Source organism: Suncus etruscus, chromosome 7, assembly GCF_024139225.1.
Source record: "Suncus etruscus isolate mSunEtr1 chromosome 7, mSunEtr1.pri.cur, whole genome shotgun sequence".
Classification (NCBI taxonomy): domain Eukaryota; kingdom Metazoa; phylum Chordata; class Mammalia; order Eulipotyphla; family Soricidae; genus Suncus; species Suncus etruscus.
The window spans coordinates 50,900,799-50,925,657 of record NC_064854.1 but is presented as its reverse complement, the minus strand read 5'-3'; the positions used below and the strand labels follow the sequence as shown (position 1 = coordinate 50,925,657).

Below are 24,859 nucleotides of genomic sequence, written 5' to 3'. Positions count from 1 at the left end.
CATTAAACTTCTATAGTAATGCAGGAAGTGGGAAACTGATGACATGAGAAAAACAACATTGAAAAAGCCATAATTTTGACTAAATTATCATTTGAAAATGAAAGTTTCCTTCTTTCTTTTTTGGTGGTTTTCTTGGGTCACACCCGGCAGTGCTCAGGGGTTACTCCTGGCTCCATGCTCAGAAATTGCTCCTGGCAGGCACAGGGAACCATATGGGACGCCGGGATTCGAACCAACGACTTTCTGCATGAAAGGCAAATGCCTTACCTCCATGCTATCTCTCCAGCCCCACATTTTCTAATTCTATCTGGTGATCTACCTATCCTTGCAAGTATTTTTATTTCTTTCCACAATCGGTCCTTTTATGGAGAGAATTTTTAACGGAAGTGTAGTCATAAAAATAATTTTTCTTTCCATCATCACTGCAAGAGCCCATGAATTTCTTACTCAATTCCATTTACCCACTTCTAGAAACATATCAGCCAGAGTGCTTAATCTGTCATCCAGAAGTTTCCCCTTTTTTCCAAGCACCAGAACACTGTGCTACTGAATTCCCTGAACCTCAAAATTCCAAGTGTCAGAGCCAGTGCCAAGAGTCAAACCTGAAAGATGAGAGCAGAGAAGGCACCCTTTGCCAGTGCTAGCTTTCCTTTTCTAAATAATGATAATTATTATAACAATTATTAAAAATCCTGGTTTTCTTTAATTACAATTATTTTTCTTTTGGCCAGGATTGTCCCCAGCCCCTTTCCTAGTTTCGACCCCACATTTCTACACTAGTTGAAGTGACGGATGCTGAATGACCCTGTTGCACAGCTTCTTCTGATAATGCTCTGACACCATCCTCAGACTAAATGTAGTACCCGACAAGGTAAACAGCAGTTGGTTTTATAAATGAGAAATGAAGACAGAGACAGTGGGATCTTCCTAAAAACTTGCCATATGACTTCCAGAGCATCTAATTCTTCATATCATGTCCACTTGAAATTGCCTTTCCCACACACTCTAGTCCATCAACATTTGGGGGAGAGGGCAGGGTGAAGGGGTGGTGTGCTCAGGATGTCTGCACAGAAGTGGGGAATCTTTAATAGTCAGTGATTCAATCTCAGTATATCCTAAGACTTGAAATCTGGAGGCTTGCCACCAACCCCCCCCCCAGTTTATTAAAATGAAGATAAAAAAATTTAATGTTCCTGATTTTCTTGTGTGATTCCTGTCACTAGAAGGAGATTACAGGCCATGAACTGGACACTCAGTACATTGCTCATCTGCCCAGTATACACACCCACAAGTTCACTGGAGGAGCCATCAGCAGGTGCACTGCAGTAAGTGTTTCTAATGTCCCAGACACGCACAGAGTTGTCCATGGATGCAGAGGCGATCAGGCTACTGTCTGGACTGAAGGTGAGGCTGGTAATATTGTCTGTATGGCCTCGCAGTTCTTTATAAAGGATCCCAGAGGCCAAGTCCCATAGCTTCAAACGCTGATCCTCACCAGCTGATGCCAAGTACTTACCATTGGGAGAGAAGGCAAGAGAAAGCACAGGGCCACGGTGACCTGTGAAGAGCCTCACCGAGTTTCCCTGCTGAGCACTCCATAGTCGAACAGTTTTGTCAGTAGAGCCTGTAGCTAAATAGTTTGAATTAGGGTGGAATTTAACACAGTCCACATCTGCCAGGTGTCCTGCATATATTCTCAGAGGGTACGTCCGATCAAATGACCACAGCCTTGCAGTGCGATCATGAGACCCACTGGCGAAGTACAAGCTGTAAGGGCTAATGTCCAGGTCCCATACAGGGTAGGCATGTCCTTGGTATAACACAGTGTTGGTGAAACTCCCAAGGTCCCAGTACCTAATGGACATGTCTTCTGAACAAGAGAGCAACCCTGTGCTGTTTGTGAGAAACCTCGTACTGTACACTGGTCCACAGTGTCCCCGCAGTATCTTCATTTCTGTGCCTGTATTGTCATCCTCATCATCCTGGGAATGTTGGAGTCAAGGTGACAAGAGAGACACATACAAAGATAACATTTAGTGTTCTGCTATGGAAAACAGAAAGTCCAGAAAAAAAAAACCCCACAAGGTTAGAGAAATAGCATTCACCCAGCAAATGACAGTGGTTCTGTCCTCAATGTCAACCTCAGGGAAATTTATAATAAATAATTGCATTCTTGAATAACATTTTTCAAAACTTATAACTTGCTTTCCTATATTCATCTTGAAACTAAGACTTTACCAAATAAAAGGTAGAAGAATGCATTGCTAATATTAAAGAACAATAATTGTGGATCTTAATTTTTTTTTTTTTGGCTTTTGGGCCACACCTGGCGGTGCTCAGGGGTTACTCCTGGCTGTCTGCTCAGATATAGCTCCTGGCAGGCACGGGGGACCCTATGGGACACCGGGATTCGAACCAACCACCTTTGGTCCTGGATTGGCTGCTTACAAGGCAAATGCTGCTGTGCTATCTCTCCGGGCCCGTGGATCTTAATTTTAGGTTACACATTTTATTTTATTTTATTTTATTTTATTTTATTTTATTTTTTCTTTTCTTTTTTTGGTTTTTGGGCCACACCCAGCGTTGCTCAGGGGTTACTCCTGGCTGTCTGCTCAGAAATAGCTCCTGGCAGGCACAGGGGACCATATGGGACACCAGGATTCGAACCAACCACCTTTGGTTCTGGTTCCACTGCATGCAAGGCAAACCCCGCTGTGCTATCTCTCCAGGCCCAGGTTACACATTTTAAAAGTGATTAATTGTAATTCAAAATGATTTACTTGTTTTGTTTTGTTTTGGGTCACACCTGGTGTGCTCAGGGCTTCCTGGATCTGTACTCAGGAATCACTACTGGTGGTGCCTGGCAGACCATAAGGGATCTGGAGATCAAACCTGGATTAGGGGCTGGAAAGATAGCACAGTGATAGGGCATTTGCCTTGCATGTGGCTGACCCAGGATGGACCTGGGTTCGATTACCGGCATTCCATATGGTCCCCTGAGTTTGCCAGGAGTAATACCTGAGCCCTGTCAGGTGTGGGTCCAAAACAAAAACAATAACAAAATACCTGGGTTAGCTGTGTACAAGGCAAGCACCCTACCAAAAAAACAAATCTTTTCTGGGCCAGAGAGATAGCACAATAGGTAGAGTGTTGCCTTGCACATGGACAAGCAAGTTTGATCTCCAGCATCCCTTATAGTCTTTCCAGTCTGCCAGGAGTGATTCCTGAGTATAGAGCTAGGAGTAAACCCCTGAGCACTGCTTGGTATGTCTCAACACCCCTCCCCAAAGGAAATAAAGATTTAACTTTAGAAAATTCATAAATTCTTTTATTCTATGAGTATGTGTGATTTTCTGTTGCTTTATAGCCACACTATTTAGTTTCTAGTCCATTAAGAAAAATCCAGAGACACTTATTATTTATTACTGTTGTGGTGCTGAGGATTGAACTCAGGGCCTCATATATGCAAGGCAATGAATTATATCTCAGGCCCACTGACTCCTTCCTCAACCCCACCCCTTTTTCATGCTTAGGGTTTACTTCTGGCTCTAAAATCAGGTACCATTCTTGTAGGGCTGGACATTGAACCTGGGGTAGCCAATTGCAAGGCAAGTGCCTTACCTACTGTACTGTCTTGCCAGCCCCTCTCCAACAAGAAAAATAAGAAATGTCATCTAAGATGTCAGATAAACCGGAGTAACTTCATTTTGTATTGCTTACATAATTTTTTTTTTTTTTTTGGTTTGGTTTTTTTTTTGATGGGGTCACACCCGGCAGCACTCAGGGGTTTCTCCTGGCTCTGTGGTCAGAAATCGATCCTGGCAGGCTCAGAGGACCATATGGGATGCCGGGATTCGAACCACCATAGGTCCTGGGTCGGGTGCTTGCAAGGCAAATACCCTACTGCTGTGCTATCTCTCCGGCCCCCTGCTTACATAATTTAAATTTCATTTTATTTTATTTTATTTTTATTTTATTGATTTTTTGGGCCAACTCTGGCAGCGCACAGGGGTTACTCCTGGCTCAGGACCATATGGGATGCCATATGGGGATCAAACCCACATCTGTCCTGGGTCAGCAAGTGCAAGACAAATGCTCTACCATTATGCTACCACTCCGGCTCTAAATTTCATTTTTTTTTTTTTTTTTGGTGGTTTTTGGGTCACACCTGGCAATGCTCAGGGGTTATTCCTGGCTCCAGGCTCAGAAATTGCTCCTGGGAGGCATGGGGGACCATATGGAACGCCGGGATTCGAATCGATGACCTCCTGCATGAAAGGCAAACGCCTTACCTCCATGATATCTCTCCGGCCCCTCTAAATTTCATTTTATACTTATTTACATGACAATATTTTGGCCTCATAAACACTGAATTGAACAAAAACATGTCACTAAAATTAATTCTGGTCTTAAATCTGTATGCTTCTTTACATTTCAAACTTAAAGATGACAAAATGAGATGAGAAAATTCCTGTCTAAACTTTATTTTCTAAGAAAATTATATCCCCTGAGCGTCACCAAGTGTGGCCTCCAAAAACAAAAAAAAATCATTATTATTATTATTATTTTTGCCACACATGATGGTTCTCAGGGGTTACTAACTTGGCTCTGCGATCAGAAATCACTCCTGGCAGGTGTGGGGGACCATATGGGAGGCAGGTATCGAATCCGGGTCTGTCCTGGGTCAGTTGCATGCAAAGCAAACACCCTACTACTGGGTTATTGCTCCAGCCCTATTTTCTAAAAAAATTCTTTTTTTTTTCTTTCTTTCTTTCTTTTTTTTTTTTTTTTTGGTTTTTGGGCCACACCCGTTTGACGCTCAGGGGTTACTCCTGGCTATGCGCTCAGAAATCACCCCTGGCTTGGGGGGACCATATGGGACGCTGGGGGATCGGACCGCGGTCCGTCCTACGCTAGGAGGTAGACACCTTACCTCTAGCGCCACCTTCCCGGCCCCCTAAAAAATTCTTTTTTTTTTTTTTTTTTTTTTTTTTTTTTTTTGGGCCACACCCGGTAACGCTCAGGGGTTACTCCTGGCTATGTGCTCAGAAGTTGCTCCTGGCTTGGGGGACCATATGGGACACCGGGGGATCGAACCGTGGTCCGTCCAAGGCTAGCGCAGGCAAGGCAGGCACCTTACCTTTAGCGCCACCGCCCGGGCCCTCCTAAAAAATTCTTAAGCAAATATAGAAATTGTATTGTTGGACTAAAACTCATGAGGGCACTGTGTATGCATAGCTCTGAAGAGCAAATTCCTATGCAGAATCTGTACTTTCCCCACAATGTTCAGATATGAATAATACAGTTAGGGGACTGAAGAAATAGTACAGTGGGTAGGGCACTTGCCTTGCATGCAGCCTACCCAGCTTTGATCCTTGGCAAGCAAATGGTTCCCCAGGCACTGTTGAGAGCCACCCCTAACAACACACACACACACACACACACAACACAACAGTTAACTAATTAGCATTGTAAATATTGGACTTCAGCTCTTTCTCCATATTGTTTGAAAAGGAAGGATGGAAAGTGCTGGTCTCGTTTCTCACTCTCCACTAAGTCAGAAATAAAAAGGTTTAGAGGAGACTCCTTTACAATTGTCAGCTTTTAAAAGGTTGGTTAATCCAGATTATTTTCAATTTGAAGAAAGCAAAAAGATACAGGGAAGTACTGTAAATTCAGTTTTATTTTACACACAGAAAATATTTTATAATTACTTAGGAACATTTGATTACTGTTCTAATTAGTTTTTGGAGTGTGTGTGTGTGTGTGTGTATGTGTACTGTTCTAATTAGTTTTTGGAGTGTGTGTGTGTGTGTCTAGTAAGACAGTTTAAAAAATTTTTTTAAATTTACTTTTGGTTTTGGGGCTACAACCGACAGCGCTCAGGGGTTGCTCCTGGCTCTGTGCTTAGAAATAGCTCCTCGCAGACCGTATAGAATACCGGAGATCAAACTCGGGTCCATCCCGGGTTGGCTGCTGTGCTATCACTCTAGCCCCAGTTTTTGTTTTCAGGTCACAAATACCCAGTGATGCTCAAGGGTTACTCCTGGTTCTGTGCTCAGAAACCATTCCTGGCAGTGGTGGTAGGGAGACTGTAATGATATCATTAGTCAACTTGAGTCTGCAGCAGCATGTAAGGCAAGTGAATTACCTGCTGTACTATCTCTCTTAAGCCCAAAAAAGATTTTTTTGTTTTGGTTTTTGGGCCACACCTGGCAGCACTCAAGGGTTACTCCTGTCTATGCACTCAGAAGTTATATTAGCAGGCTTGGGGGACCAGATGGGATGCCGGGGATTGAATCCACATAGACCACATGCAAGGTAAACACCCTTTCCCCTGTGCTATTGCTCTGGCTCCTACCAAATGAAACTTATTTAGAAAAATGTGAAGGGAGAGAAAGATATGAAGTACTTATTCAAGAGAGAATACAGCTTCTCCAGAGTGAAAAAGCAAAACATAGAGACAAGCAAGAAAATACCTATTATTCAAGGGAGAACATGGGCTTGAAGAGCAAGTTGACTGTTTTTGAGTTAAAAAGAACAGAACAGGAAAAAAAAGAACAACCAAATATAATTCACACAGTATAAGATTTATTCTTTAAAAGCATAATAAAATAATTTTAGTATATAAAGTTATGTAGTTAACCTTTCTAATATAGAACATTTTCATTTGGGGATTTTATGGGGTGCTGGGGGATCAAACCTGGGCACTTGCTTGCATGTGCCACTAGCCACTATCCTATTACTCTGGCCTCTAGTTTCTTTTTATTTTGGGGCCATACCTATTGGTGCTAAGGGGCTACTCCTAACAGTGCTCAGATGCTGGGGTGCTGGGTATAAGATCTGAGCCTCTTCTACACAAATCATGCACTCCAGCTGAGTTATCTCAAACCACTGACTAGTTTCTTTGACTCAACATAAAGTCCCCAAACTTTATCATGCGTCTTCATTCTTTTCTATCGTAATAGACTTTGGCATACTACCTTATTGGTAATATACTTTAATCAGTTGACGAACATTTTTTGACTGTTCTCACTTTTTGGCTATTATGAATAATGCTGTGATGTACAACCTCTGTGAGGACAGGTATTTTCACTTCTCTTGAATTGCTGATCATTGTTAAGATGACTATTACTAACTAAAATATTAATACTAACATTAGTAATGTTACTAATATATAGAAGATTTATTGCTTTGAGAAGATACTGCAACTGGTTTGACAATTTGATTATTTTGTATCTTAAATATTTATCATTAAATTATGCATACAGTCCTTGCAATGCTATTGCATACAGTGAAGTGTTTGATTTCCCTAGTTAGTACACGCAAATGACACTATATGTAATTAATTTTTTTTCTCTTTTTCTCCCCCCAGGACATTGATAAATTATCTTCTTATTTTTTATTGTTTTGCATTTTATATATAAAAAAAGACCCTTCACCAACGCAACATTCCCATCACCAATGTCCCAAGTGTCCCTCCTCCCCATCCCACACCGGCCTGTATTCTTGACAATTTGATTTACACAGTGCTTTCTTTCTACTATCTCTATGATCTAGGTGACATCACCATTTACTTTTCTGCTTGACTTCTATGAGTATGTGACTTTGTGATGTTTGTATTAAAAATCTTGATTTTAATTATAAATTATAAAGACAAAGAAAAAGAAAAGCCAGAATTCTCTCTCCTCTCTCTCTCTCTCTGGGTATGTGAGTTTGTGATGTTTGTATTAAAAATCTTGATTTTTGGGGCCGGAGAGATAGCATGGAGGTAAGGCGTATGCCTTTCATGCAGAAGGACAGTGGTTCGAATCTCGGCGTCCCATATGTCCACCAGGAGTGCCTGCCAGGAGCGATTTCTGAGTGGAGCCAGGAGTGACCCCTGAGCACTGCCAGGTGTGACCCCCCCCCAAAAAAAAACAAAAACAAAAACAAAATCTTGATTTTAATTATAAATTATAAAGACAAAGAAAAAGAAAAGCCAGAATTCTCTCTCCTCTCTTCCTCCCCCCCCCCTCTCTCGGTTTTTGAACCACACCCAGTGACACTCAGGGGTTACTCCTGGCTATGCACTCAGAAATTGCCCCTGGCTTGGGGGACCATATGGGACGCCGGGGGATTGAACCACGGTTTCTCCTAGGTCAGTTGCATACAAGGCAAATGCCCTATTGCTGTGCTGCTACTCCGGCCTCCAGAATTCTCTTTTAAGAAAATTGAGAGCCCGGAGAGATAGCACAGTGGTTTTTACCTTGCAAGCAGCTGATCCAGGACCAAAGGTGGTTGGTTCAAATCCCGGTGTCCCATATGGTCCCCCGTGCCTGCCAGGAGCAATTTCTGAGCAGACAGCCAGGAGTCACCCCTGAGCAATGCCGGGTGTGGCCCAAAAACCAAAAAAAAAAAAAAAAAAGAAAATTGAAACATCTACCAAAACTTTGCTATTACTTCCTCCTCAAAATTTTTTTTTGTTTGTTTTGGGGACACACTGGCAGTGCTCAGAAATTACTCCTGGTGGTGCTGGGGAACTGTATCAGGTGCTGGGCATCAAACCCAGGATGGCTGTGTGCAAGGCAAGACTATACCCACTGTATTATTTCAGGCCCAAACAAAATTCTTTTGGTTTCTGAGCCACACCTGGCATTGCTCAGAAGTTATTCCTGGAAGGCTCGGGGGACCATATGGTATGCTGGGGATCAAAGTGGGGTTAGCCACATGCAAGGCAAACTCCTACCCACTATGCAATCACTCTGTCCCTCAAAACACACTTTTTATTGTTTGATTTTTAGGCCACACCCAGTGTTGCTCAGGGGTTACTCCTGACTATGCAATCAGAAATCACTCCTGGTTTGGGAGACCACATGGGACGCAGGGGGATTGAACCTCGGCTAGCATGGGCAAGGCAGATGCCTTACTGTTTGTGCCACTGCTCCAGCTCCTCAAAATATACTTTTTTTCCTATTTTTTTTTTTTAGGCTAGTCAAGTAAAATACACTTTTTGAGAAACAAAGAGTAATAGTCTAAACTGCAATGACAAAATGGGCGGGGACAGAAGTTTTATGGGGTAGATGGATAATCCAAACAGGAAATTCCTCCATAATAGAGCAAGAGGAACTGAACTTTTGTTTTGTTTTGTTTTTGGACCACACCCGGTGACATTCAGGGGTTACTGCTGGCTATGCGCTCAAAAATGACTTCTGGCTTGGGGGACCACATGGGATGCTGCGGGGGATAGAACTGCAGTCCATCCTAGGCTAGCACTGGCAAGGCAGACACCTTATTACTCTGTGCCATTGTTCCGGCCTCTGAACTTGAGTTTTAAAGTAAAATAAAAAAGTTTGTTCTCAAGTAAAACAGAGGTTAAAATTTCCACCTACACAGTACCTTCAATATGGATAATTATTACTCTTGAGGGGACAGAAACTCCCATGATCTATCTAGTTGTTCAAGCCTAAGACACAGGAGTCACCTCTGACTTTCCCTCAGCAATTGTACTGATCTAATATCTAAACTGTTGTCTATTCTAGGACTTCTTATTATGTAGGTAATTTGAATTAATATTTATTTATTGCACATTCAGAAGCCCTGTACTATTGTCAAGTTTTTGACTGTTCTGGGGTCATAACTTGGCGGTTCTCAGGAATCACTCTTGGGAGCAACTAAGGGGACCATATCGGGTACCAGAGCAGGTATCTGAAGCATAAAGGATACAGGTCTACTGTGTACAAGGCAAATGTCATATATTTCTTGCAATCTTCCCATTGGTTACATGACCCCAAATGAACTAAGAACCAGTTATATTCTCTTTTTGACTGTCACATTTAAAATAAATGCACAGTGGTACCATTCTGTTTCTTGCCTTATCTCTCCCAACTCAGCTATATTTAATTTCTTTCACTTTCTGGAATTTATCATGTTATTCTTTACTTCTGGGTCTTTAACAAATACACACTTTGTGATGACTGGAAATCTTTCACAGATTAAGTCATAGAGCTAATTTCCAGTAACATTGAAGTCAGAATCTTTAATTTTACTTTTTTTGGGGGTTGGGAAGATCTACATCTAACAGTGCTCATAACTTCTCCTGGTGGGCTAGAGGAACTGTATGGGGTACCAGAGAACTTGGGTCAGCTGTTTGTAAGGCAAAAGCCCTACCCACCATACTTCAAAATCTATCTTAGATTTTAATTGTTTTTGTGCCAAACTTGGTGATGCTCATGGGTTACTCTTCTTTCTGCAATTAAGGGTCACTCCTGGAGGTACTTGGGGAACCATATGGAATGCTGGGGATTCAACCAGGGTAGGCTGCAACAAAGTACCTTATCCACTGTATTATCTCTCCCCTATTTAAAAAAAAATTTTTTTTTTTTTTTTGGTTTTTGGGCCACACCTGGTGACATTCAAGGATTACTCCTGGCTATGTGTTCAGAAATTGCTCCTGGCTTGGGGGACCATATGAGACGCTGGGGGTGGGAGGAAATCGGATGGTCCATCCTAGGTTAGTGTGTGCAAAGCAAACTCCCTATCACTTGCGACACCCACTCTGGCCCCTCCCCTATTTTAATTTTTAATGCTTAGAACAATCTCCTAATTCAGTATCTTCAAAGCAAATACAATTGGTGGAGATTTTATTTACAAACTGAAAATAAAAGAGGCTAGTATACCTCAACTATATGTGAGAAATCCCTAAGAAGCTAGAATTGCCTCCAAAGGAAAAAAAATCATAATTTATTATCTTATTTTTTAAATAAAAAAATTTTCTTTTTGTTTTTGGATTACGCCTAACAGCACTCAGGGGACATATGGAATGCTGGGAATCGAACTCAGGTCTGTCCTGGGTTGGCCACATGAAAGGCAAACACCCTACCGCTGTGCTATCTCTCCAGCCCAAATATCTATTTTTTAGACACTCAGTTGTACATCTGGTTTATTCCTGATTCTGTGCTCAGGGACTACTTCTGGTTATGCTTGAGGGACTGTAGGTGGTATCAGTGATTGAACCAAGTCAGTTATATACAAGGCAATAATCCTACTCAATATACTATCTCTCTCTCTCTCTTTTTCTTTTTTTTTTTTTTTTTTGGTTTTTGGGTCACACCACACCTGGCATTGCTCAGGGGTTACTCCTGACTGTCTGCTCAGAAATAGCTCCTGGCAGGCACGGGGGACCATATGGGACACTGGGATTCGAACCAACCACCTTTGGTCCTGAATCGGCTGCTTGCAAGGCAAACGCTGCTGTGCTATCTCTCCAGGCCCAATATACTATCTCTTTGGCTTGAAATTTCATAATTTAAACATATGTGCAATGTACCATAAAATTATAAAAATCCAAATTTATACATTGGGATTTAGCCTCTATTACTCAAACACCCTCAAATTACAAACTATCTCAATTGCAAGAAACAAAAATCAAAGGTGACTCAGAAAAATATGAACAAGGAGAAGGAAGTTTAATTTGAATATCCAAAGTTTAATGACTTAACCAGCAACTGTCAATCACTTCAATAAAAATTCCTTAAATTTTCAACCCCGTGCAAATAATTTCCCATTCAAATTGACTAAGGTAACTTCTTGAATTTTGTTAGTGATAAAAAGTTCATGGATTTTGTAGGGCTACTTTTCTGGAAAAATAACTGAATCAAGGTTCTTTTCTTTTCTTTTTTGGCCATACCCTGTGATGCTCAGGGGTTACTCCTGGCTATGAGCTCAGATATGGGACGCCGGTGGATCAAACCAAGGTCCATCCTACATCAGCAACATGTAAGGCAAACACCCTACTGCTGTGCTATCGCTCCGGCTCCAATCGATGTCATTTTCTAGCTAGCTTTGTCCACAAGTTTCTAAGGTAGAAATACTTGGTGACCTGAAACTTATTCCCTTTGACCCTTTTCCATGACTCCAAATCTAAATAAGAATGATGTACTAACCAATAGATAAAATGTTAGCTTTATTTGCTAACTTTATTTCAAAGTAGGATCCAGGGCACATGTGCATTGGCTCCAGAAAGGCTGACAATACCCAGCATATATAGGGATGGAGAAATCAGTGTTTTATTTGCTGTTTATGAAACTGGAAATTGGGCACAACTTTTTAGAGGAAAATGAAAATAATTTTGTAATTTAGAGTGAAGTTCTACTTACCCTATACTACTACTTCTGTTTCTATTTACATGAAACACACACAAAGACACACAGAGTAAATCTCATTATTAGTTAAAGGTCTTTACTTAGGATTAGCAATGTTACCTACATTTCATATACTGACCATTCATTAATAATGTTCAGCTAAGGGGCTAGAGCAGTGGCACAGAGCAGTAAGGCATCTGCCTTGACCGTGCTAGCCTAGGATGGATTGCGGTTCGATCCCCTGGTGTCCCATATGGTCTCCCAAGCCAGGAGCAATTTCTGAGCTCATAGCCAGGAGTAACTCCTGAGCATCACTGGGTGTGGCCCAAAAACCAAAACAAAAGAAAAAATTTTTTTCAGCTAGTACTGTTAAACGTAGCTTTTATCTCTTCCAAGGTTAGGCTTGAATAAGAATCTAAAAGCTACAGCTTACAAGATAGAAGTTTGGTTTTAGTTATACAGTTAAGGAAAATGATAAAGTCATTCTCTGAAAGAGTTGTCATGTTTGGTAAGACAAATTAGTAAGACAGGCATAGGAAAGAAAAAGTTATATTCTTACCTCCTCTTCCAAAATATCACAAGCCAAGTGAATGCGGGAAATATCAACTTGATGGGGTTTTGATTTTAACTTCTTGGATCGTAAACTCCATAATTTAATACAGGAGTTGTCAAACCCAGCAGCAAGCAACTTGCTATCTGGGGAGATTTCTGCAGTATTCAACAGATGTTCTGTATTATAGAAGGCATAGAAACAGATGGTGGTAAGAGAAGGAGGGCCATCCTTGACACGTTTAATGCTCTCCTGCAAGACTTCCAGAGCTGCCTCATTTTGAAGAATAGGGGCAGGTATGTCAGTTGGCTCTAAGCCATTGCCATCACTTCGTGAGGAACTGCCACTGGCATACAGCTGGTAGTCTGTTCTCTTGGCAGGCTGCACATCAAGATGGATATGCAAGGTGAGGACTTTGCACAGAGCAGTATTGTTGTCACTCTGGAGGTAGCGGATAAGGTAGTTGTAGCTATCTTCTTGGAGACGGACAACATATTTGTTATCTAGGAATGCTCGAAGCTTGAAGTTAGACAGGATGTCCTGGAGGCTTTGAGTGGTCTGTAGCTGCTCAATGACATCCTTCTGGCTAGCATTCTGTAGAAACATTCCGTGGAAGCGGCTGTAAAAACTTTCCACTGTGCTCTTCGAACTGTTCTGAACCAGGTTGAGATGGAGGTAGACAAAGAGAGGATAGAGAAGAGGCATCACTTCACGGCTATGTTGGGAATCAGAATCTAAAATGAAAAAAGGCAAGAGCTTTATAAACTGAAAAATGTCAAAAATTAATAAGAGCTTTTGGGGGCCCACTATCACTTAAGATTTTTGTCAAGGGCCAGAGGTAATGCATGCCAGGACCCTGTTTTAGGAGGCTATATAAGCTATTATATTATATAGACTTATATATATATATATATGTATCTATATATAAGTCTATGAAGGTCCAAATCTTTTTGTTGTTGTTTTGTTTTTGGCCTTACTTGGTGGTACTCAAGTTATTTCTAGCTTTACACTCAGAAATTACTCCTGGCAGGCTCAAGGGACTATGGTACCTTAAGATACCAGAGACTGAACCCAGGTCAGCTGCATGCAAGCAAACTCCCTACCCACTGTGCTATTCATTGCTCTGGGCCTTCTCTTTAAGTAAAGAAGAAATAGCATGGATGCTGAAGTTCAGCAAACCTGGACTTGTGAAGTCAAAACAAATTAGAAGTTTAAAGCTCAGAGAGGTTGTTTCTTGCCTAAAATTTCAGATTTCAGTAGATTGTTCTCAAGTATCTAAAGTTTACATTTTTCCAATATTGTTTCTCAGTTAGTATTTCAGATTTCTGAGGGTTTTTAAATGTATTCTTGAGATTGAGCTCTTTATAGAAACTTCTAGATAATTATAAGAATTATATGTTGTACAACTTCTTAGCAATAAAGTATAGAAATGCAGTATTAGAATTATATTATTATTGTTTTTGGGTCAGACCAAAAAAAGTCTCCCTCCCTTTTATTTATTCATTTATTCTGATGGTGCTTGGGGGACAATATGGTGACGGGGACTCAACCAGAGCCAGTCATTTGGAAGGCATGTGCCTTAATCGCTGTGCTATCTCTCTGCCCTATTGTACTTTTTGTTTTGTGATTACATTTTTTAGCTTTGTTTTGTTTTTGGGTCATACCCAGCAGTGCTCAGGGGCTACTCCTGTCTCTATGCTAAGAAATCGCTCCTGGCAGGCTTGGGGGATCATATGGGATGCCGGGATTTGAACGACCGTCCTTCTGCATGCAAGGCAAACGCCTTACCTCCATGCTATCTCTCCGGCTCCTTGTGATTACTTTTGACATACATTATATATAGTAGTAGGAAGTAGTTATTTATTGTATTCACTATCATGTCTGGCTATCTAGGTTGGCATGTCCTAAAGTTAAGATGGCAATATTTATCCATAATCCTTTCTTGAAAGATAGTTACAGCAGGTAGGGTGTTCCATTTGCAAACAGCTGACCTAAGTTCAACACTCTGAGCCCCACAGGATCCCCCAAACCCTGCCAATAATGATCCCTAAGCACAGAAACAGAAGGAATAAGCTCTAATCACAGTCAGGTGTGGCTTTAAAACAAAACAAAACAAAATACAACCTAGTAATATCCATAATCATTCCTTGTTAGTACACTCATTTTAATTTTGTTGATTTAAAAGTAATACTTCCCTTTTGCAAAAATAAATTACAAATAAGATGGTCCAATTAGGAAAAAAATGTACTAATTTACTAATATTCACTAAATTTTAATATAACTGTGAGAAATAGTATTAAAAATACAGCTTTACTAAAGATAAAGTTGTATCTGACACAGATATAAAGGAAGGCAGAAAATGAGTTATATTCAGACAAAGGTCATATTACAAAAGAGATCAACTTGGGGACAAAAGCAAATTAGGGCAACTAGCACAAGTCACTATCAATACCATACCTATGCCCAGTTAGAGCAGCAAATTAACTCTGACAAAATCTATTACATATCTTACATTTTGGAGTGAAGAGATAGTACTATTAGCCTACTATGAAGCTAAGGCAAGTTCAATCCTCTGCACCAAACATGGCCCCATCTCATCTCTAGCGGTGACCCGTGAGTGTAGAGCCAGGAACAAGCCTAAACACTGCTGGGCCTGGGCCCATTCCCTGCCCCCACTAAAAAATTGCTGCTAATTTTAACTTTACTGTTTTTGTTCTTTGCCTGTATTTTACTTAAATTTTTATTTAAATTCCCTTGCAAATCTGCTAAGCTTTCACCCACAAATGCATAAATTAAATCTTAAAAATACATTGTACTGGGCCAGACAGATAGCATGGCAGGTAGGGCACTTGCCTTGCATATAGCTGACCTGGGTTCCTTCCCGGCATCCCAGATGGTCCCTGAAGTCTGCCCCGCCAGGAGCAATTTCTGAGTGCAGAGCTAGGAATAACCCCTGAGTGCCACTGGGTGTGGCCCGAAAACAAAAAACTAACCCCACCCCCCAAAAAAGGTAGTACTATGAGGCTGAAGCTAGAGTTCAACAGGTAAGGCTTTTGACTTGCATGTAGGTGAACTGGGTTTGACCCCCAGCATCAGGTCCCCACTTAGGTGATACGCAGGAGTACCACCAGGACTATTCCTAATGCAGACCCAGAGTAAATCCTAAACACTGTGCCAGGTGTGGCTTAAAATGTCTCCCTTCCCCCCAAAAAACTCAATCCTTCCAAAACCATGCACTCTGGTATCATATATACTAAAATTGGAACAATACAAAGAAAATTAACATAGCCTCTGCACAAGGATAACACACAAATTTATGTTGTTCCATATTTTTGTCCCAAGATCCAGGAAGACAACATCTTTGAAGAAACAACAGTCAAACACAGAATGTCAAGAAGTTCCCAGAGCTGGAGAGCAGCTGGAAGCTCAAAAGCATATCATCAAAAAGAGACCCAATAAAACCCTCCAAGACACATCCTAAGGGCCCGGAGAGATAGCACAGCGGTGTTTGCCTTGCAAGCAGCCGATCCAGGACCAAAGGTGGTTGGTTCAAATCCCGGTGTCCCATATGGTCCCCCATGCCTGCCAGGAGCTATTTCTGAGCAGACAGCCAGGAGTAACCCCTGAGCACCGCCGGGTGTAACCCAAAACCCAAAACCAAAACAAAACCAAAAAAAAAATAAAAATAAGACACATCCTAAACAGAATGATGAAAACCATAAAGATAGAAAGCAGCAAGGTCAAAAAATTTCAGAGGGAGCGTCTTTAAGATTTACAACAGATTTACCAAAGGAAATTATCTGGGCACAAAGACAATGCTGAACATAGTGCAAAAAACTCAATGAAATGCACATCTCAACAAGAATATTTATGCAGCTAAGTTTCATTCAGATTTGAAGGACCAATATACTATTTCACAGATAAATAACTCCGCAGACACTTCACAGATCTGAAACTACCTTTATAAAAAAAAAAAAAAAACCTAAAAGTGTTAATTTAGGACAAGATGAACCCATTGTAGAGTAGAGGGCAGTGAGACGACTGCAGGCATGGGTGCGAGCGTGAGGAGATTCAGCAACCTGATCAAATCTCACATCAGGGAAGGGTTCTGTGCCAGTCAGTGGCCCCTATAAGATCAGCAAGTCCTGACTTAAACAGATGACAGCATTAAGGAGAGAGCGCAGGTGCAGCAGGATGACCAAAGGCATGGGTGCAAGCACGAGGAAGTTCATCCAGAGTTGGTCAAAATCTCATTAGGAAGTGTCCTGCGCCAGGTCAGTAGCCCTGTGTTGGAGACTGTTTGGCATAACTAAAAGCCTTTATACTAAAATCAAAATGGAGTCTCTGAAAGTCTGAGCAAAAGTGCCTACGTGACAATTAGCAGGAGCTGCCAGCCTGAGCACCTAGCCAATGTGGTCTTTGCCCTTGGACCTAAAGAAAAAGGGGAGTCACTGCATACCTCAGAGCTAGGGGAGTCAACCACAGGCACCAAGATGTTCCCATAAAGAATAGAGGCTGGTGGGCCTAGGCAGAGATTAGATCTTATACTTTGTTGCTCTATACAACTTGGGCCTCATGATTGATGAATGCCAGCCTCATGATGTACAATCTTGTTAATTTTGAAAAAACAAGATGTGCCTGTGGAAAGTTACAATTATTCCAAGAATGCCTTGCCCCTTTCTCTTTGTTTGGCTAACTATAAAAGGCTTGCCCCCTCCCAGATAAATGGACTCTTGATTGGAACTTTTCGCCTTGAGTCTCTTTATCTTCCCAGCCCCTCTTTTCTTTCAGGCCGGAATCCTCTTCGTGACTCGGGAATAACTGTTGTGGTCTCCAGCCTCTCCCTCGGGTCGGGATTGAGGTCCCTGGGGGGCCGCAGCCCTGCAAGATCAGTTCAGCTGCTCTGTTTTGTTCTGGGGTTACATATGTGTTCTAGTCAGTGAGCTCCAGCACATCACATAAAAAACCATCACCAAAGTGCAGAGATCACAATGGGAAAGCAACCCCACCACACTTAGTAAAAGAAGGTAGTTCTGAAGGTCCAACCAGCCCCAGTGACTTATACAGCCTCGCTGATAAGGACTTAGAGAGGAAATGTTGAGGATATTCAAAGAACTCAAAGAAACTATGAAATGGAATGAAGCTTACTAGACCCAAGAGTAGAAATAAAAAAACTTCAAACAGGAGTAACAGAAATGAAAAACTTGGTAGTGGAAATAAAAAAACTCACTGAAAGGCCTCACTAGTACAGTAACAGCTGCTGGGGACAGAATCAGTAAGCTAGAAAATGAGGAGCACAACACCTCCATACAACGGAAGTTTGTAAAGAGTCTTAAAATAAATGAAGAGAATATTAAAAAAAAACAAACCCCTAAAATAACTGAACAAAAAAAAACAATGGAACTCTAGAATAAATTCAACAGAAACAACATAAGAATCATAGAGGTACCAGAGGACCAGGAAACCCCCTCCCCTCACAAAGAATCAACAGCCAAAGACATCATTGCTGAGAAGTTCCCAGAGCTGAAGAGTGTATGTACCCACATTCTGGATATTCAGAGACTACCAGTGAAGAGACCCAAACAAAAGCACCCCAAGGCACATACTAGTCACAATGATGAAAACCACAACTAGAGACATACTACTGAAAGCAGCAAAAGCATAAAAAGGAAATAATATAACAAGGAAGTATTTAAGTTTTGGGGTTTTTTGTTTTTGTTTTTGTTTTGGTTCACACCTGGCAGCACTCAGGGGTTATTCCTGGCTCTATGCTCAGAAACCACTCCTGGCAGGCTTGGGGGACCCTATGGGATGCTGGAATTCGAACCACCGTCCTTTCTGCATGCAAGGCAAATGCCCTACCTCCATGTTATCTCTCGGGCCCCAAGTATTTAAGATTTAAAGTATTTAATTTAAGTATTTACAGATTTAAAGGAGACTTATCACAAGCAATCTCCAGACCCGAAGGCAATGGTGAGAAATAGTGAAAATAGTGATGAACTGAATGCTTTGCCAAGAATAATTTATTCAGCCAGCCTTTTATTCAGACTTGAAGGAAGGATACACACCTTAATGAATAAACAGCAGCTTAGAACTTTACAGACTCATACTGAAACTTAAAAGAAGAATCGAAGGGGTCGGAGAGATAGTACAGCAGTAGGGCTTTTTCCTTGCATGCAGCTGACCCAGGACGAACCTGGGTTTGATCCTTGGCATTCCATATGGTCCCCTGAGCCTGCCAGGAGTGATTTCTGAGTGCAGAGCCAGGAATAACCCGAGAGCTGTCAGGTGTGGCCCCCAAACAAAAACAAAATAAAAAACATTCACAATAACAAACAACAAACAACAACAACAACAACAACAACAAAAAAGATGAGCCAAGGAAACACCAAACTTCTAAAAAAAAAAAAAAAAAAAGTGGTACAAAACTCCATGACAATAATTTCTCAGTTGTCAATGGACTAAATGCACCAGAGAACAGGAGTGGCAGGATGGATTAGAATACTGAACCTTATATTCAAATGCCTTTAGAAACAAATTTGAATAGCCAGAGCGAACAAAGACTCAAAGTCAAAAGCTGGAAGGACAGTAATTCAAGCAAATAACTCCCTAAAAAGGCCCAGGTGGCCGTACTTGTAATAGACAATATTAGACTTCAGACCTTTCTTTCCCCTTCACATCTAAGTAAGGTTCAATAAAAACTACTTTCTGTTCCCCCACCCCAGAGGAGCAAAAAGAGGTCCCAAAGGAATAAATTCTTTTCTTTTAGTTGGGGAGAGATTAGCAATGATCAGGGGAAAAAATCTGGCTCTGTATTTGGATTTGAGTAAGTGTTGTAGGTGCAATTGCATGTAACCTCTGTACTTTCTAGCCCAAACTCCACTTTAAAAACTGATTAAACATTATAAAATAAGAAGTGATGAGTGACACTGCGTCTTAATATTTATGGCACCACACAAACCAGTCTAAACTTCAACTTTTCTTATTTTTTGTCTTGCTGATTCATAGGCACTATTATCTTGAGATTTTGGTACTTCCGACTTGGTTATATCCCCTTAATTAGGAGAGATCTTTTTGAGAAAATGCTATAAGTAGTGAGAACAAAGTACATTTCAAATTCAGCCTACATTATTTTTGGTAGTGCCAGGGATTGACCCAGGACCTCACACATAAAAGACAAGTGCTCTACCATTGAGCAACATTTTTGGCCCAAACATGCTACATTTAAAGAAGATATATTTATATATACATATTTTTAATGTGGCTGATGAAGTTTTCTTATTGAACATTAGTGGCCCACTGCAAATTTTAACCTTGAGACTTAAATCTGCCCAGAATTCTATAGACATTAAGCCTGCAGGAACTATGATAATACACTTAATGGTACTGTCAATATCCACCACCTAATACTATACCTGGAATAAATTAGGTTCCAAAACAAATGTGCATTACTTTTAATAAGAAATAGTTCTTTTTTTTTTTTTTGTGGTTTTTGGGTCACACCCGGCAGTGCTCAGGGGTTATTCCTGGCTCCAGGCTCAGAAATTGCTCCTGGCAGGCACGGGAGGACCATATATGGGACGCCGGGATTCGAACCGATGACCTCCTGCATGAGAGGCAAACGCCTTACCTCCATGCTATCTCTCCGGCCCCAAGAAATAGTTCTTAAAGCCGAACACCTACCAGTGAGAAAATTCCTCAGTCGTCCAAATTGTACTTCATATTGTTGGGGCTCTGCCTGGCATGGAGCTGCAGACACTATGTTGGCACAACCAGATTCTGATTGAACTAAGGAGGAAAAGATACAAGATGAAACTGGCAAGAAAAAACTGCTGTCCCAACATGTATTTGATGGCATTAGAGGCAATATGAGTAAGAGCACAGTGTATATGTATCAATGGCAAGTGACATTTTCAATAGATTTTCAAAGTAAACAGGATTTCTGATAAAATATGACAGATTGATGGTACATTATCTATTTTCCTTTCTCTCTTGAAGACTTATCTAGAACATTTGACTTCATGATAATACTTTATATATATATATATTATATATATATATATATAATAAAATACTGGCCTTAATAAAGAAATTTATTTTCTTTATATCACTGCCTTGGATCTTCTCAATCTGGAAATTCGTGTTTTTCAGTTCTGAGGAATTTTCTTGAACTATTTTGCCAATTCTCTCTCTTTTGTGACTTCTTTTATTTCAAGTTAGGTCTCCTGAACAATTCTTGAATTTCCCTTGCATATCCATTTCTTTGTCTTTTTGCTCTATTTTCTGGGTGGTTTCCTCAACTTTCAACCCTTCTACTGACTTCTCATTTTACTCTCATGTATTTGTTTTTTGTTCTTGTTCTCTGAGCATTTAAAATAATATTTTTGTCTTATTACAAGGCTTGCAAGGATGGTATTTTAAAAGTTTTCTTTTCTATATTGTTTATTACTTCCTACAGCCTCTTTCTTACCTATATGTTAGGTGCCCCCTCCTCCATCTTCCTCCCATCTCTTTTTCAGTTTTTTGTTTAGCTACACCTGAGGCATAGCCTCTAGTTTCTTATTCCATAAGCTCAGAGCTCACTCCAAAATCTACACTCAGAGATCATTTCAGGCAGAGCTTGAGTGTCCATTGAGGGTAGGTGCCTGGATGGAACCCAAGCCAGTTGTGTGAAAGGCAAATAAGTGCCCTGCCCACTATGATATTGCTCTACATCCCCTATTTCCTTTCTAAAGTATCAGATTAGTTTTCTTTCAGTATCTGGCAGTTCTGACAGTGAGCTTCCTTTTATAGCTTTTATGTGAAAAGCTACAGAGCCGATAAAAACTCACCTAGGAGGACCTGATAAAGAAATTTCAACCTCTTTTTTGTATTTTCCTTGGGAAGGTCAGATTTATGAGGAAAGAATCTTGATATTGCTTTTCTGGATATAAGCTTGAGTGGATAAATGCTTTGGGCTACAGAAATGGCGGGAGCATAGCCTAGAGTCTTTGATATGCAAACTCCAATTACCTCCACCCCTGAGTATTATGCTTTCTAAGAAGAAATGCAGATTCCTTTATCCTTTTTTACAGGGGGTTAAGAACTTCTTAGGGGAATGGGAAGGAAGCAGATAAACAATATGAAAAACTAAAACAGCCAGGCTGAGGAAGCCCTAACTAAATATATAGAAATGGGATATAAGAATCAATGTACCCTACTATAAGAGATAGCTAGTAGAATATGCTGGAAGCCTGCTGCTAAAAGAATGGGGCTACTCAATCTTGTCTATACTGTTCTCACCTTGAGTTAATAAGTATTAAGTCATACAGCTTCCTAAAATGTACCCTCTCCCTCTCTATACCATTTCCTCAATTTGGTTCATCCTCACTTCTTACTAAGGCCTTCAAACCAGTTTTTCCTGGTCCAATTCAAGCCTTCCTCAACACAAACTCCAGACTGATCTTTCTAAGACTAACATTTAATAACTTGGATATTCTTTCTTTCTTCTTCTTCTTTTTTTTTTTTGGTTTTTGGGTCACACCTGGCAGTGCTCAGGGGTTACTCTCCTGGCTCTGCACTCAGAATTCGTTCCTGGCAGACTTGGGGACCATATAAGATGCTGGGATTCAAACCACTGTCTGTCCTGGATCAGCTGCAAGCAGGCCAAATGCACTATCGCTGTGCTATCTCTCTGACCCGTAACTTGGATATTCTTTTCCATAATGCTCTCATGCATATTCCTTCTGAAATTTAGCTCATTGATTTACTTATGTTCTGACTTATATGCTTGGAATTACAAAAAATTTTGGGAAGAGTTGCATTACCAGGTGATTATCTTAGTTGTTTTTATACAACTGAAGGCTTTCCTTCACTTTGCAGACTTAGATCATGCCCTTTTATAATCTTTGACTCACCTGCATTATATCCTAACTATAATGTTAAGTTCCTTATAGCAAGGATCAAGACTTAGTTGTTTTTAGAATATTTCAGCATCCAGTTTATAGCAGATGTTCAGATTACTATACACAATTAAAACAAAAATGTAGGACATATTTAATGGTTACCACATTTTATATCTCTCAAATTTCCTGATGGTTCCCCAGGAACAAAACTGACACTCCAAATGAGCCATAGTATCAAGCCAAGATAGCAAATAGTGATGTTCTTCCATAGCACATTTAGTAATTATTGTTTCTGGGTGAAATGATAGCATGGTGGGACCGAGGTTTAATCCCTGGCATCCTGTATGGTCCCTCGAGCCTACCAGGAGTGATTACTGAGTACAGATCCAATAGTAACTCCAGAACACTGCTGGGTGTGGCCCCAAAACAAAAAATTTCTTGCTTTTATTTCCTGTCAATAACAGAATTACTGCCCTCTGCCCCAAAGATAATGTAGGAGGAAAGAATTTGCATATAATAATAGTAATAGATAAAATAATTTAGAATTCTGAGAAGAATTCTAAAAACTGATGATGGTTTTGATTTGAAAAACAGTATTTCCAAGGTCAGCATTCACTGGGTGCTGCCACTCCAGCTGCTGGACAGTTGCTCAGAACTTTGGCTGTTAACCTAGGTTGTGATGTTCTAGTTTGCTCCTCCATTACCTGTAAGATTGGCTGCCGTTTCTTCCGCTGTCTGAGAAAGTCGCAGTCCTTGTTTGAGGGGACCGTCTGAGTCCACGTATTGCCGGCGTTTGAGGTAGCAGGACACTGCCATCTGAATCTGTTCAGTGCGCACTCGTTTCATGACCTGCGGGGGACCACAGGGTGCAGAACTATGTAAGTATTTGATAATTTGGGCGACTACCAAATTGAATCAGGACATCACACACACAAAGTAAGCAGCAGACAAATACTGGCTTGTGATTACAATAGCCATTTAAGAGATCCTGCAAATTTAGTTTCTTTTTTCTTTTTCTTTTTGGTTTTTGGGTCACACCTGGCACTGCTCAAGGGTTAGTCCAAAATTTAGTTTCTAAATGATAATCATACGGGTGCAGCCTCTTATCTTTATATATTCCCAATAATGAAACAGACAACTTGAATGATGGAAAACAAGAATATCATAAATTTCAGGTTCCCCCAAAGCCAAATAATGCCATGATTTCAATTTACTCCGTGGTACTATTTATTAGTGAGGCTAATAGAAAGCAAACAGGACTAGTTCAATTCCAGGTCTTTATTTTTCCTGCCACTCTGTGAGGTCAGTGAACCAGTAAAAAAAAAAAGGGGGGGGGCAGGCAAATCCAAAGTCCTAACATATTGAGAAACTAGTTAAAGATGTCGGGAAAATGAGAAAGTTAATGAGGAAAAGGAATTGCATGTTTTGCTTTCTTAATAACTAGGAAAAGGCTACTAGAATCAAGGATTTGACTAATGTTTTTATTTTCATCATTTAAATTGATTTCTCTCACTATCTGTAGTGGTATACCAAAAGAGGGATAGAGTGATATAGCACAGCGGTAGGGCATTTGCCTTGAATGCTGCCAACCTGGGAAGGACCCAGGTTCAATTCCCAGCATCCCATATGGGTCCCCCAAGCCTGACAGGAGTGATTTCTGGATTTCTGAGTGCAGAGCCAGGAGTAACCTTTGAGTGCAGACAGGTGTGTCCCCAAAATAAAAACAAACAAACAAAAAACACCATCCCAAAAAACAAAAAAATCCAAAGGAGTATAAATGCATGTACACATGCTAAAATGTGTTTTATGATAAAATGTATACTAAACAAAAGTAAATTATTTGATAGTTCAGATTAGTTTTGGAGTTCCACACAGAATACTTAATTTATTATAAAGAATCAGAGGAACTTCTGACATTGCCATAGGCCCCAAACACTGAAATGCCAGAATATTGCAATTTAGATGACCACTGATAGCTGGGTAAATTGTCCTGGGTTCAGCTTTTGAAATGTGACCAACACTTTTCTCTTGAACATCAAATTCTGTCAACTATGAAATAGATGAAAGTTTATTTCTCAATATATGATGATCTTCACCAAAGGGGTAAGGCATTTGTTTTGCCCGCGCTAGCCTAGGACAGACAGAGGTTTGATCCCCTGGTGTCCCAGAGCCAGGAGCGATTTCTGAGCACATAGCCAGGAGTAACCCAAGCGTCACCGGGTGTGGCCCAAAACAAAACAAAACAAAATTGTAAATATTTTTTTTCTTTTTTTTTTCTTTTTTGGTTTTTGGGCCACACCCGG

At 40.6% G+C, this 24,859-nt stretch overlaps 1 protein-coding gene and 1 non-coding gene across 2 annotated transcripts; one reads left to right on the top strand and one right to left on the bottom strand.

Moving 5' to 3' along the window:
• Positions 1-922: 922 nt before the first annotated feature.
• TAF5L (TATA-box binding protein associated factor 5 like) lies at positions 923-23,405 on the bottom strand. Its single transcript, XM_049776486.1, has 4 exons — positions 23,261-23,405; positions 20,356-20,460; positions 12,682-13,406; positions 923-1,982 (listed from the first exon to the last, which is right to left on the bottom strand). Exons 1-4 carry the CDS (start codon positions 23,400-23,402, stop codon positions 1,185-1,187), a joined length of 1,770 nt encoding a protein of 589 aa, XP_049632443.1. The 5' UTR covers positions 23,403-23,405; the 3' UTR covers positions 923-1,184.
• LOC126014532 (U6 spliceosomal RNA) lies at positions 15,904-16,006 on the top strand. The gene has a single exon (XR_007497578.1). It is a non-coding gene; the product is annotated as a U6 spliceosomal RNA (small nuclear RNA).
• Positions 23,406-24,859: the final 1,454 nt, after the last annotated feature.